Source organism: Tiliqua scincoides, chromosome 16 (genome assembly GCF_035046505.1).
Source record: "Tiliqua scincoides isolate rTilSci1 chromosome 16, rTilSci1.hap2, whole genome shotgun sequence".
Classification (NCBI taxonomy): domain Eukaryota; kingdom Metazoa; phylum Chordata; class Lepidosauria; order Squamata; family Scincidae; genus Tiliqua; species Tiliqua scincoides.
In genome coordinates, this window is record NC_089836.1 from 2,055,861 (window position 1) to 2,071,057 (window position 15,197).

At 46.5% G+C, this 15,197-nt stretch overlaps 1 protein-coding gene across 1 annotated transcript in view; it reads right to left on the bottom strand.

Annotated features, from left to right (window-relative positions):
* The window catches only part of CACNA1B (calcium voltage-gated channel subunit alpha1 B), a 198,956-nt gene that overhangs the window by 132,857 nt on the left and 50,902 nt on the right, over nt 1–15,197 (bottom strand). Inside the window, exons 8-9 of the mRNA XM_066610860.1 lie at nt 14,183–14,260; nt 5,895–5,984 (exon numbers count right to left, since the gene is read on the bottom strand). Of these exons, the coding sequence (XP_066466957.1) occupies nt 5,895–5,984; nt 14,183–14,260 (168 nt within the window). The remainder of the gene's footprint in view (nt 1–5,894; nt 5,985–14,182; nt 14,261–15,197) is intronic.

The following is a 15,197-nucleotide window of genomic DNA, read 5'->3' on the forward strand; positions in this document are numbered from 1 at the left end:
TTATCGCTCAAATTGTCAACAGTTGAGCAATTTAAGTCAAGAGAGATCCATCACCCTACTGACCATTTAGGTCCTGTGACAAGTTGTGTGAAATGGACCAGTCATGTTAGTGCTAAAATTCAAGGGCTTTTGAGTTGTGAGCGGGTAATGGGCTTTAGGGATGCAATTATAGCTAAGGAAGGTGATCCTTTGTCACATTATAATAATGTTGTTGCTGCCTTAAAACCTTTTTTAAGTAATTATACGCGCAACAATATTAGTCTGAGAAGTAGATCTTATGACTGGTATGATTCTGAATGTAGGATCCTGAAGAAGCAGGTTACTGCTGCTTTGATTATGGCAAGAGAATCTCAATTGGAGGTTCATTATGTGCATTTAAAAAATTTAAAAAAAACAATTTAAGGAAACAATTTAAGAAGGAAATCTTTATAAAGAAAAATTGGGAAGATTTAATTAGTGCAGCTAATCAGAAAAATACATCTCTCTTCTGGCACATAATTAATCCACTACTGAAGGTGTTTCCCTCGGGAGCCTCAAATTATATTACAGCATCAGAATGGGTGGAACATTTTCAGGGGATCTATGCATCGGCGGAACCCCCTTGTCCAGATTTAAGATCTAAATTATTAGCTGAAGATCTCCCATCTTGGGAACCTGTAACCAGTGAGGAGGTTGTCTCTCTTATTAGGAGAGTTAAAAGTGGAAAAGCTCCAGGGGAAGATTTTATTAGAAGTGATTTGCTTAAAGAACATCAGGATTGGTGGGCTCCAACTTTGGCTGCCCTATTTTCGTATATTGATGAAACAGCTAATATGCCTTCTGATTGGGGTTGGGCGATTATAGTCCCATTTATAAAAAAAGGAGGTCATGAAATTCCCTCAAATTACAGGCCTATTAGCTTGCTCAATGTCATCAGTAAATGCCTTGCATCTGAGAGAGAAGCTATTGGCCTGGATGGAATCTCAGGACATTATAGCCGATATTCAGGCAGCCTTTTGCCCTGGAAGATCACACCTTGATCAGACTTTAGTGCTGCAATTTCTTGTTGAAAAACATCTGGCCACTAGGGGTTCGAGACTTTTTGCAGCCTTTGTTGCTTTTGACCTAATCCCTAGATTAAGGCTATGGGATAAGTATGCAGCTTCGTCCATTGACCGTTGATTATTGCTGCTTATGGTTAGCTTGTACTGCAATTCTGGCATAAGGATTAGGTATTCATCTAATGGTCATCTAACGAATCCAATTTTGGTTAATAAAGGGGTTAGTCAGGGTTGTGTTCTTGCCCCCCTTTTATTTAACTTTTATATAAATTCATTGATCTGGCCTTACATCCTCCAAAGCTTGCTGATCGTCATGTTCCTGTTCTGGCATATGCTGACGATGTGCTTATATTATCAAGAACACAGGTCGGCATGAGGAGGGCTCTTCGCCATCTAGCCCTGGTCAGTTCACAGGAGGAATTAATTATAAATTCTGAAAAAACAAAGGTGCTGGTTTTTGCTAGACGTTATAAGGCCTTTTGATGGCTCCTAAATGGGAAACCCATTGAGCAGGTTAAAAAAATAAAATACCTGGGGGTGATTTTTCATTATCAAGGAGGCCGTTTGGCCCACAAAAACTATGTCGGTCAATCAGCACAGAAAACATCTGGTCCCATTTATCGTTTTTATTCATCTAAAGGTGCCAAATTTCTCCCTGCGGCTTTAAGGCTGCACACTGCTAAAACTAGGGTTCAATTGCTCTATGGCTCTGAGATCGCCCCATATTTAAATACCAGGTCTTTGGAGGTGATCCAGACCAAATTTTTGCGCCAATTGATGTATGTTCCCCGATGTGTGCCGAACACTGTGGTCAGGTTGGAATTCGGTACCCCAAGTATAGAGATGTCGATGTGGTTAAATGCCTTACATTATTTTTTGAAGATTCTCTTGCGACAGGATAACTTTACTTATTTGATCTTTTCAGATCCTTTTGTAGGCACCTGGGAAAAAAGGTGCTTGGATCATTTCAAACTTTGCAATCTCTCCCCAGAGTCTTTAAATGATGATGAGCCTGGGAAACGCAAAAGAAATTTTGCGTCAGAGGTTGGCAGACCTTGAACTGAGATCTGCGAGAGCCAGACTTTCTGTGTATGTTTTTCTTGGGGATCAAGCTCTTGCATTTTCTCCTGCTAGATATTTTTAAAATATTGTTATTCCCAAATTTAGGATTGCTTTTACTAAAGCTAGGTGTAATGCACTTTTATCAGCAGTTCTTTTGGGGCGTTATGCAAGGCGCCCCTATGCAGAGAGACTGTGCCCCTGCCCTCAAAACATGGTGGGGACAACTGCCCACATTGTTTTGCAATGTCCACACTATGACGACTTGAGATCTAAATTTATCTCCCCGATCTTCGGTATTGAAACGGGGATGCAGGCGGAGGAACAGCTTGCTTTTCTGCTTTTTGATGTATACTCGGATATATCACTCAGGGTTGCCCGCTTCTGTTATGCTGCACAGTTGGTAAGGAAGAAAATTGAGAGTGTAAATCACTGATTTTTATGATTTTACATATGTGTATCGGGGTGTTGGTTTTAATTCTGTGTATTTTGTTTTGTTGTTTGTGACTAGCTGGTCGGATGACCATAAATAAAGTATCTATCTATCTATCTACAAAGCTGCACTATCAACAGGCTACTATGTATATGCTTTTAGCAATGAAAGTCAATGGAACTTACTCCTGAGTAAGTGTGGGTAGAATTGCAGCCTAGATTGTTAAAAGTTTTCCTGCTTGATGATGTAACTGCCAGTTATGACATCACTTCTGGTGGGTCCTGACAGATTCTCATTCTAAAAAGTGGGTCCCAGTGCTAAATGTGTGAGAACCACTGGTCTAGCTCAATTCTGACTTGCAGCATCTCTGCTGGGTTCAAGAACTCTCTCTCTCTCTCTCCATATATGATGCTATATATATATATGAAGCTGTTTTCTAATGAGCTGAACAATTGATCCCTCCAGTGCTCTTTCAACTGCACTTTGTAGCAGTATGCCAGAAGTTTGGACAAGGGGACTCTTTCTCAGCCCTGTTTGTAGATACTGCTGTGGGAGAACAGACAAAAGAAATTATTTCTTTACCCAGCAAGTTGTTCATCTGTGGAACTCCTTGCTTCAGGATGTGGTGATGGCATCTGGTCTGGATGCCTTTCAAGGGGATTGGACAGATTGATGGAAAAGTCCATCACAGGTGAGAACACATGATGGCTGCATGCAATCTCAGAGCTAGACCATCCCTGAATGCCAGGTGCAAGTGCGTGGCCTGCACAGGTCTTTTGTGGTCTTGTGTGCTTCCAGATGGCCCTTGGACTAATCCGGCAGGGCTCATCTTCCTCAGGCCTGCCTGGGAGGGGCAGTCAGGACCAGGAGATATACAAGAGCTCGGTTGGAGCTCAGATTCCATTGGGTGCAGCTGCTTTCTCAGAGAACTTCACCCCTTGCATGTCATCTGAGGCTGAGATAGTACAACCTGGTCTGCCCCACTCTCTTAGGCACCCTCCAAATAGGAGCAGTAACTTGCCAAAACCTGCAATCCTTTGAAACGGAGCTTCCTGTGATAGTCTAGATTGGCAAGACCTGCACCTGCCACTGCTCAGATACCACAGGAGCCCTTGCTACTAGTCTTAAAGGTGTTTCATTAGAACAGAAAGAATAATTTTGGTTTATTGCCATGCCATTTGAAAAGCGATTATGAGGTTCTTGCAGACAATTTTAATATAATTACAATGCATCTTGTCAATGGGCAATTTTCACAATGGAGAGAGGTGAAAAGCGGTGTGCCCCAAGGATCTGTCCTGGGACTGGTGCTTTTCAACCTCTTCATAAATGACCTGGAGACAGGGTTGAGCAGTGAGGTGGCTAAGTTTGCAGACGACACCAAACTTTTCTGAGCGGTGAAGACCAGAAGTGATTGTGAGGAGCTCCAGAAGGATCTCTCCAGACTGGCAGAATGGGCAGCAAAATGGCAGATGCGCTTCAATGTCAGTAAGTGTAAAGTCATGCACATTGGGTCAAAAAATCAAAACTTCACATATAGGCTGATGGGTTCTGAGCTGTCTGTGACAGATCTTGGGGTGGTGGTGGACAGGTCGATGAAAGGCCCATTCATTCATTCATTCATTCATTCATTCATTCATTCATCAAAAGAGAGCGACTAAGATGATTACGGGGCTGGGGCACCTTTCTTATGAGGAAAGGCTACGGCGTTTGGGCCTCTTCAGCCTAGAAAAGAGGCGCCTGAGGGGGGACATGATTGAGACATACAAAATTATGCAGGGGATGGACGGAGTGGATAGGTAGATGCTCTTTACACTCTCACATAATACCAGAACCAGGGGACATCCACTAAAATTGAGTGTTGGGAGGGTTAGGACAGACAAAAGAATTTCTTTACTCAGCGTGTGGTTGGTCTGTGGAACTCTATGCCATAGGATGTGGTGACGGCGTCTGGCCTGGATGCCTTTAAAGGGGGATTGGACAAGTTTCTGGAGGAAAAATCCATTACGGGTTACAAGCCATGATGTGCAACCTCCCGATTTTAGAAATGGGCTATGTCAGATGCAAGGGAGAGCACCAGGATGCAGGTCTCTTGTTATCTGATGTGCTCCCTGGGGCATTTGGTGGGCCGCTGTGAGATACAGGAAGCTGGACTAGATGGGCCTATGGCCTGATCCACTGGGGCTGTTCATATGTTCTTGAACTACAATTCCCAGGAAGCCTTGCAGGTCTCTTGTTGTCTGGTGTGCTCCCTGGGGCATTTGGTGGGCCGCTGTGAGATACAGGAAGCTGGACTAGATGGGCGTATGGCCTGATCCACTGGGGCTGTTCTTATGGTTAACAGCCAGTGAGAGGCTGCTCCTCCCTGCTGGACAGCACATTTTCATGGCAACGGATAATTATACTGTGCATCCTCTCCAATCTTCATAACCACATCAGAGAAATTATCAGGAGCAAGATGCCAGAAAGTAAACACCCCTTTCCGTTGTTCAGACGCAGTTGGCCTTGGAAGCAGGGGATCTGTCCATCCCAGAACCACCATGTTCTCTTTCCCATCTGACACCGAATTTAGCATCCCCAGGAAAAATCTCATCACCAGTGTATCTTTGGTAGCCCAATCCTCCCTTCAGCCATTGAAGCCATGTCAAAAAGGCATGTGCATGGGGGGGGGGATTGGTAGGCATGGGAGAAATATTTTTCCCTTATATCTCTGTAAGCCTCCTGCTTGCCAACACATCTCCTCAGACTTTGAGGAGAGAAAGATATAAGCAGATAAGGAAGGGGACAGCATCCTGCGCAAGTCACCCACGCTGAGTGCCACCCTCTCTTGCCCTCCCCTTTCTGCCCCACCTCTGCACTGCAAGGGTTAAGGCACTGAGCTCTTTCTCAGAAAGAGCTCAGTGCCTTAACCCTCTAGTTAAGCCTAGAGGGTCTCAGTGTCCCTGGACTGAGGCACTGGCACATACAGGGTGGTGGCAGTACTACTGAACAGAGGGCCCTCAGGCTTTAGGGTTCGAGAACCCAAACCCCCCTAAAGTTTAGTTGGGCAGTGGGTTCTTGCCATTGCCCAACATACAGTAACGGAGGCTTCCAGAAACTCATTTAACACTGGCAGGAGGTCTGGAGGTTTAGCAGTCATCTCGCCTGAAAAGCTGAGCAGGATCAAGCTGAGCAGGACTTGCCTTGGATGAGTGACCAGAAGCCACTGGCAAGAGTGGAGGGATGTGGAAGAGTGTGGCAAGTGGAAGAGCCAGCTGGGAAGAATGGATAACATTGAGAACCAGCTGGTGTACCAGTTTGCAGCCTGGAAAGCATAAAGAGCTGTGAAGGCAGGATGAGCCGGCTTCTTCCAACTTGTGACTTACCCACAGAGCAGATGTCTGTGAAATGGTCCTCACCCTCTTCAGCATGAATCAGGTCATTTTTGCTCTTCTTGATGGTGGCTCTTTTCAGCACTAAATGAAAAAAAAATAAAGGGAGAAGAGAAAGAGCAGAGGGCCCTGTTAGTGTTCAGTTAGTGTCCTTTGCTCCCCCAAGCTGCCTCTCTACCTCAAGGCAACTGCACACTGCATCACCAAGCAAACAGCCGGCAGCTTCCTCGCAGGCCCCTTCACCAAGGGTCATTATTTATTTAGCCAGGGCTATGCTCTGTCCCTTCAGGTTCATCTTTGGAGGAAAATAGAGGCGGAAAGCTGGGCTGGGCCAGCCTGCAGACGCACACAAACTCCAGTTTCCAGCAACAGAACCAGGCTGAGATTTCAAATGACCTCCTCTCAAATTATGCTCCATTGCTTTCATGCTCCAAATCTTTTCAGAAAAAAACCTTTCTGTGGCCTCATGCTCTTTCATCATCTTCCCTGCCTTAAAGAAAATCCTACGTCCCCGGTTTGCCCCTATGTAAAGTGTAAGCCCCTTGGGAGCAAGGACCTGTCTTTTTATTCTATGCAGAGCCATTGTTGTAATAGCAAGAATTACTAGGAATTAGCAGGTAGCTCAATCCACCACATGGCAATGCAGTGGCGCCCACATGGGGCCTGCTGCATCATGCAGGGGAATTTCAACCTCTGGAGGCTTTACTCCTTTGCCCCGGGGTAAGCTCCTCAGTGGGTCTACTCAAACCATTGCCAATGATATTTGTGGTGCAAATCCACATGGACCTGGGATCGTGGATTGAAGCTGGAAAGGGTGTTAAGTTTCACCATGGGCTGCTGCCTCTGAAACCATCCCCTTCCCAGTCCTGACCCACCCACCTCCCTGCCTCATTGCTGCCCTGTTCTGCCCCTCCCCCCAAGTAGGGACTGAACCAGAATCCATCTGAATTTGAAGCTAATGCTTGGCTACTGAATTCTATCCCAACTGAATTCACCTGCTTACAAACAACCACAGAGAGCTCTGTTGGGTCATTCAAAATATTCCTTGCAAAGAATACCTTTATTAGAATTGACTGAGCAAGAATCACTAACTAAGGCTTCTGAGTTCACCAGAACTCCTTTTCAAGTTTAAAGAAGTGTACTGATGGAAGCAAAAACTTGGGATTCCAACACAGAGCTTTGTCCTGATAGCAGCAATTGGAGTGGAGGGGGCAAGCAATTGCCCCCAGCAAATACAAGTGGAAGGGGCAGCAATTGCACCAGGTAACAAGCTTTAGGGGGACAACAAGCTGAACTTGACACTAGTGACCGGAATTGTGAAAAACTTGGTATGTATGAATAATATCATCATTGTATATATCAGGCATGTCCAACAGGTAGATCGCGATTGCCAGCTCCACTTGGCTCCATCTCTCCAGCAGCTTGCCCCATCACTAGGAGAGAACGTGTTGGCAGGTCGTCTGCCAAGGGCTTGCTGCTGATCCTTTGCCTGTCTTTTTTCCCTGCCTATGGGAATCTTGCCTGCGGGTGTATTGGGGGCTTGTTGTTATAGTGCCAATAGTGCGTGGGTACCCTGCGACGACACACCCGGTGTCATACCTGGTCTCCTGCTTCTATGAATCACCCATTCCTGCCCCCACCCCAAACACCCCTTAGTACTGTGTTTATATACCGGGCAATGTCATTTTACATACTGGGCGATGTCCATTTTATATACCGGGTGATGTCTTTTACTGAATATACTAACTGTATTAGTTGTGTCGTGTGCTGGTCACTGGTAGCTTTATTAGTTTGCTTTCATTAAACATTTTCGGGCAGACACAACAATTGTCAAGAATTTGGTTTTGGCGGGCTTTTCCAATTTTGTTCTAACTTGCCTATGCCTTGCCTTCGAATTGGTTCAGACCACTGTGACTTTTGCTTGCCTCTGCAATTTTTTATTTTTTATTAAACTGCGTTTGGTGGTATTTGATTATTGGTGCCAGTATGATAAATTCTTATTTTTACTTTTAGAACTGCATGTGTGGTTTTGGCACACATCCAGAGGTCTTCTGTTCCTGTTGATCTTTAATACTTTGGGACAATGACAGTTTTGGACCAGATTCAGCCAGTGTTTATACTGACTTAGCTGATTTGGCCTTCTTACATCCAGCCACCCCAGTATAATGAAGACGAGTATAACGAAGAAGAGCAAAACCTACCATTTTCATGATGAATGGGACTACTTCATCATGGTGAAAGATGTTATCTAATTTTTAACACCCCAGTATCCTTGCACAAAAAGGGTAATCTGGAACATCATTATAAGGCTCTGCATAGCAATAAGTTTGATGCTGATTTTCTACCCGAAAGTGAAATCGTAAACTGAAGCTCAAACAACAAATCGAAATTGGCTACTCAGCAACATTTGATGGTTAAGCCAAGATCACATTCGGTCAATGCAAACATAGCATCCTTCAAGGTTAGCAACCTGATACCAAAGAAATGAAGGGGAATTTGTAAAAGATTTTCTTGAAGCAGCTGACAATCTTTTTGAAGGATTTAAAAATAAGAAAGAGATCATAGCTGCTATTCAATGATAGAAGGTGACAGACTGACCAGGGTAATAGGGCAAATGCTTAAAATTTAAAAGCTTAAAAGCACCCTATTTTCATTTAGGGCAGGGGTCGGCAACCTTAAACACTCAAAGAGCCATTTGGACCCATTTTCCAGAGGAAAAAAAACCTCAGGAGCCACAAAACCCTTTTGACATCTAAAATGAAGATAATACTGCATATATAGTTGTGTTTTTTTTTTTACCTTTATGCTCTTATAGGTCCCATTTTTATAATGTAGCCCCCTCTTGTAGCTTTTAGTTAGTTTTGTCATACATTCTTGTCCTGTGTTTTCAGACGCCTGGTCCTCTATGGTGTTTTGCCTGATTCCAAGGCCATTCTCTGCCTGGAGAATTATGCCCACTTTAAAGCAAATTAGCTCCCCTTCTTTCCCCCAACAAATGACCCTGGTTCTGCCCTGCAGTCCTGCTGGACCCCACCTCCAGGGTAGCTTGCCTATTCAACCTGCAGAGGTCCTCTCTCCTGCCAGCAGCCTCCCACCACTACAGCAGACCCTGGGTCCTTAGCAGGTCTTGGGCACAGCAGCCACACACCAAACTCCAGTGACTCCAGCAGTCCATTAGTCACAAAGTCAGTCATCCAGGGCAGAGTCCAAAGTCAATAAGCCAAGTCACAGTCCAAGGTCAGATTCCAAAGTAAGTAAGTCAAATCAGTCAGAGTATCAAAGCCAGCCAGCCTCCTCTCCTACCTCCAACCTGCACTCCTTCTACAACCCACACCCCCTTCCTCAGGTGCTCCTTATATCCCTGAGGGCCCTATTGCCTTCAAGTGGCTGCAGCTGTGCAGCACACTCTGCTGGATGCCCAGGCCTTACCCTTAAAGGGGCCACTGTTGACACCACACCCTACCACCTTGCCAGATCTACCGAGATTCCAATACACTGTCTCCAGGTGGTGGAGGTTTGAAGTCCCTGGACAAGAGCCAGTCCCCGGAGCTGGCTGACAGTCATGCAGAACTGACAGGCAGAATGGTAGTCAAGTATTCTGGAGATCAAGACTGGTTGGACCCTCGTCCTTTAGGATCCTGGGGCTGGGTTTATCCACTCATGGCATGAGTCAAGAAGTCTATACCATCAGCCCAGCAACTCCCTCTCTACAACACAAAGAGGAACCTGAGCTCCAACTAAGCCCTATCCCCCTTGGCTCAGATGACCCGCCCAGACCCTAACTGAAGAGTGAACAGCCTTTAAGGGACAGCCCTCAGGCTGTCAAGACTCAATCACCTCTCCATCGCTGGCATGTTGTCTGAACTGGAAAGCAGGAAGTGTGAGGCTCCTGGTGTGGCAAACTTTTTATGGAAGAGTCTGGCTCAGGAGTCTGGGAGAGCTATTGTGCTCTAGGTTGGGGACCTCTGGGCCCTAGTGCTGTTGCTCCTGTACTAGCCAGCTCCTCCTCTTGCTGTCTTTCATAGCTGTGATCATGACTCCCAACCTGAGCTGTCCACGCTGTCAACACATGCTGTAGTCAACACGCTCTCTTGGAGAGCCATCTCAAAGCCCCTCCCTGTAATTCAAGCCAGGCACAGGAAATGGTCACGTCACAGACTATAGCAGGCTGTCCAGTCTTGCACCCAAGTTATAACACATTGCAAAATTAGAGGAAACATCAAGCAGGTCAGCCAAGTTTCACTGGCTACCTTGCTTGACAAGGTGCTCCATACTCTGCATCCAGACTCCCTCCTGCATCCAGACTCCAGTCTCAAGGGCATCTCTTCCAAACTGGGCTCCCCTCCCCCCCCAGCACTGACTCGATGGCAGAAAGTCAACAAGAATAGGCAGAGCAGCAGATGGTGCAATTACTCTCCTGATGGATCTGCTCTGTGTGAACGAGTCTTGACAAGGGCAGGTCCTGTAACCCGGAATGGGTCACATGCAGCTCCAGGTCACAATGGGTCACATGCAGCCCCATGCAGCTCCAGCTTTCTTGCCAAGCTCTTGCTGCTCAGCAGCTGCTGGACCGTTATAGACCAGACCAAGTAACCAGCCCAGTTCTCATTCTTCATAATCGCCTCTTCCCATACCATTTGATATGGCAGGAACATGAGTGCCCTGGCAGTGAGAAGCAGGCACATTGCACTTCACAATAATCAGGCTATTGTAGGGAAGCCAAGCAAACTAAACTCTAAGAGCCACATGGCTGCAGCTTGAAAGGGATGCCACAGGCTCCCAGTTCAAATCCCAGTTTGCTTCCACCGCTCAGGACATGCTCTTTGCATGTTCAGGTCGTGTTTTAGTGTGAGTTTTTTGTTGCCTTGGACTTGGCCTTGCCCCTCGATGCCAGCAACATGGTTCCAGTGATCACACGTTATGCATTTGGTTTGAATCAGAAACTCAGAACTGCCACAGATTTGGGCCTGCAATTTGCCAAACCTCGCTAACCCTCTTTTGGCCCATGACCTGCTTCCTCCTTAGAGGTTTCCCAGCAGGGCCTGAAGACGGTCCTTTTTCAACAAGCCTCGGCCCTTTTAACAAGGGCATCTGGTTTTTGTAATAATAATAATAATACAGGTATTTCTTGGTCCTCAGATTTCTCCTTAGACGTTATTCAAGGTGGTTTAAATAGGCAGGCAAATTTAAATCCCCGTAGGGATTTTTACAATTTGAAAGAAGGTTTCTATCTTTCAAGAAACCACAACATTCAGATGTTTCTTTCTTGATCTGGTCGCACATTCTGGCCTCCATCCTCCCACGCTCAGAGCAGATGGAATAGCACGGCTCAGCTTGTCAGCTGCTTCAAGGTTGCAAGGTGCCGGTGGCCTCGAACTGGCGACCTTCGGATGTTTTCTTCTGGCAAATGGAGGCTCAACCCTCTAGACCATCTGGTTTTTGTAGGTTCTGCCACCTTCTTATAAGGTGTCTGCTGCTGGTCTTTCTTTGATTCTCATTGTTCTGAGGTTGTTTTAATGTGTTAGGAATGTTTTAGGATAGCCTAGATGCCTTTAAAAGGGGATTGGACAAGTTTCTGGAGGAAAAATGCATTCCATGATGTGTACAAGCCATGATGTGTATGCACAACCTCCTGATATTAGAAATGGGTTATGTCAGAATGCCAGATGCAAGGAAGGGCACTAGGATGAGGTCTCTTGTTATCTGGTGTGCTCCCTGGGGCATTTGGTGGGCCGCTGTGAGATACAGGAAGCTGGACTAGATGGGCCTATGGCCTGATCCAGTGGGGCTGTTCTTATGTTCTTGTTGTTTTAGGATATGTTTTAATGATTTGTGATTTTTGTATTTTTCCTGTGAAGTTCTATAAGTCACTTTGGTTTCCCTTGGGAGGGGGGAGGGGGGAAGTTTATTTATCCAGTAAATAAAAAAATAACATAAATATCAGTGTTGTCCTCTCTGTAGACCAGGGTGCTTAATACCCGTGGGCCGGATCAGGTGCACGGCCAAATCTGTCTCCTGGGGGGAGTGGAGTGCTCTGTTCTGCTGGGCAGTCTCCCTACCATGTCACTGATCTCCCCCACACTGTGTGCCAGTCAGGCACTTCTGGGGTCCAGCAGGCTTTGCACCCAGATTTCCGGGACATATATGGGTGGCCCACATGCAGTTTGTGGGAGATCAGCAGCATGGTAAGTAGGCTCCCCGGCAGAATGGTGTGTTCCATTCGTGCCAAGGAAGCCTTTCTCTGAGCACAGCAGTCTCCAGTTTGGAGACCATTGTCACAGACAAACAGGGCAGAAGCTCAGATCCACCTTGCAATTAACGTGAACACTGACATAAAGTAGCCTCTCATTTCAGGGGGCTTCATCTGTTTTTTAAACATTGCACAACCTTATAGCATGTCAGAGGGCACAGTTCCAGCCCCACAGAAGGAGGGCTTATCATACTCAACACTATCAGTGACTAGGATGGAGCAAGAAAAGCCCTCCTAACTCTGGCATCCTGTTGACAGGTGGTGGAAATGGGGGGCAATGCTGATAATTTCAGGGCTTTTCTTGAATGATGAGGCTCTTCCATGAGAGGCTCTTCCATGAGAATGACACTCTTTGATAACTGAGCTTTATGCAGAAGGGAATTAATTCCTAACACTGCCTAAATCAATCAATGTTGCTGCAGCTTTACACTTTTGTCTCATTTCCAAAACCTCCTTGGGCTACAAAGCTAAGCAGGAATGGGACACAAAACAGCACCGATGTATGCCTCCAACTGGCACAGTTGCAAAATCCTAGACAACACACACACCCCCTCTGAGTCTGATGCACTTGTCTTCCTTACAACAGTCACATGTGACAAATGGCACAGCTGCAATTGCACCATCTCAAAAAAGGATATTGCTGAACTGGGAAAGAACTGGGAAAGATATTGCTGAACTGGGAAAGGATCAACTTCCTTACAAATAAAGGTGAATGTTTTTCAAAGGTTAATGTTAAGTTTTAGGAGCTCAAAGGACTAAAGGGAGATGTGATGGGACAGAGAGATTTCCTTGGTCCTCTCTACCCAGCACCAGAATTCAAGCTCGTTCAACAACATTCATGGTAACAGATTTCAAGACAGCATTTCAACAGTCAGGGATGGAATCTGTTGCCCCAAGAAGACCAGCTTAAGAAGCCTTTAAAAGGGGATTTGAGAAATCCAGGGAGGACAGGAGAGCGAGTGGAGCTTCCATGTTTAGAGGCACCAACATCTGAATACCATTTGCTGGGGGCCAAGAACATGGGAGAGGGTACCTGCCTTCCGTGCCCCAGTTTTAAGCTTCTGAGAAACATCTGACCAACCACTGTTATAAAAACTGTGTGCTGTATTGGAAGGTCCTCTGGTCTGCCCCAGCACGGCTCTTCTTTGGATCCTAGTCAGGTCCTTCTCTAGTTTTGTGGACTGCCAAATTGATGAGGTTTTGCTCACACTTGAGGGCTCATTAAAATCCTAGCTGCTAAGACATAAAGATGCTTGAGATTTCCTGTCCCAGGCAAAGGGGCTTAGACTAGATGACCTTGGGGGCACCTTCCATTTCTATGACTCTGGGAAGCAGCACAGAGACACAGGTTTGAGATCAAACCCAAGCAGTGCAGCTGTGAATCTGTGATCACAGATGCTTTGCTGGCGCATACACAAGAACCACCAGTGGGGAAAGAAAGTGTCCTCAGTAAGAAAGCGGCCTTGGAAGTCCCCAGGTTCCCCCATGCAAGGCATGTGCTCAACCATTATGCTAGGGGCCCTGTCCATGCGTCATGCACTTATCACCTGACAAATGATTGGTCCATTTAGCAGAGATCAACAATGACTGGTAGCAGCTCTCTGAGGTTGCAGAGGGCCTCTCTCTTCAGCTCTCTATTAGCTCTCTCTCAGGCTCTCTCTCTCTCTCTGGGCCTCTCTCTCAGCCCTACCTTGAGCGGCCAAAGATTTCACCTGGGTCTTTCCACTTGGGCTGAGCTAGGGCCACATCCTGCCCTCAAGATGCTCTCTGTCTCCTTCTCTGCCCTTCTTTGCAGATGCCCCCTTGGAGCATCTGGAATGGGCAACCAGCCTTTGTGAGCCATGGCCATGGGTAATGAGAAACCAGGGTGCTAAGGAAGGTGGTGGAGACCTTCAAGCAAAGGAGGTGCTTTGGGAGGATTTCCTGCTATCGGCAAGCGGTTGGGCTAGATGATCTTGTGGGCTCCTTCCGACTCTATGATTCTAGGTCTCCACCACACATCATGCGCCCTGACAACGTGCAGTCCACTCACTGTTATAGCTGCCACCGCTGCTGCTAATCTCCACCGTTGCAGCACCTCGCAGGACGGGGCCTTCAGAAGCAGCCCTCCCTGACAGTGAATGGGATGAGAAAGAAAGAAACAACAGAGGAAGGGGGGGAAAGAGGGCAGGAAGGAGGAGGAGACACGAGAGGACGGAAGGTGGTCAGAGAAAGGAGAAGGGACAGTCTTTTACTGAACTTTCACTATGGGTCAAACTAGACATCAGTCAAGCAGGGGACTGGGGGTAAATGTGCTTGGGGTGTGTTCTGTAAACAGCAGCCCAGTTGGGTTCCCCCTGATTAGGAACATGGCAGGAGGAGGGAAAGAGTTTGACCTTTTTCCCCCCTCCAGTGTGGATTCAGATCATGCCCCTCCAGAGCTGCTGTTGCTCTGTGGGATGTGTGTTCTCCCTGGCACCAAGGAGAACTGGGCTTATCACTCATGGCAGAGGACTTGCTTTCCATGTAGAAGCTTCTAGGGCCATCTCTAGGTGTGGTGCAGAGAGCCACTGCCAGGGCAAGCAATCGGGAGCGAAAGAGACCAATGGTATGACTCAGGAAAAGTTCATTTCAGATGAGAGTGTATGGGGGGGGGGGTCTAGACTATGATGGGAGCAGACAAAGCCCTCCCCACTAGCCATGGTCTCCATCTTCAACAGGCTCAATCCAGCTACTGTTTACTGAGTGCAAAAACCAGCCAGCCAGCCCCATAAACAAGCTTAAGGAATGTTTCATATCAGCCTGACTAAAACATCACTGTCAGAGCTCAATGCTGAGAGGAACAGGTCCCTACATGCTCGGACTTGCACTGGTCATCCTAAAGCTTCACGTTTCTCTGACCTCCGGAACAGTAAACCTAATATGGCTGAATGGGATTATCCAGCATCACCCTGATTATCTTACTTTTTAAAAAGTAGAGCAATTCCTTTACCAATTCATTTACCAAACTTGGCTTAGAGACCAGCTCCTTTTTGGTAGCCTTCATAAATATTTCATTCAGACCTCCC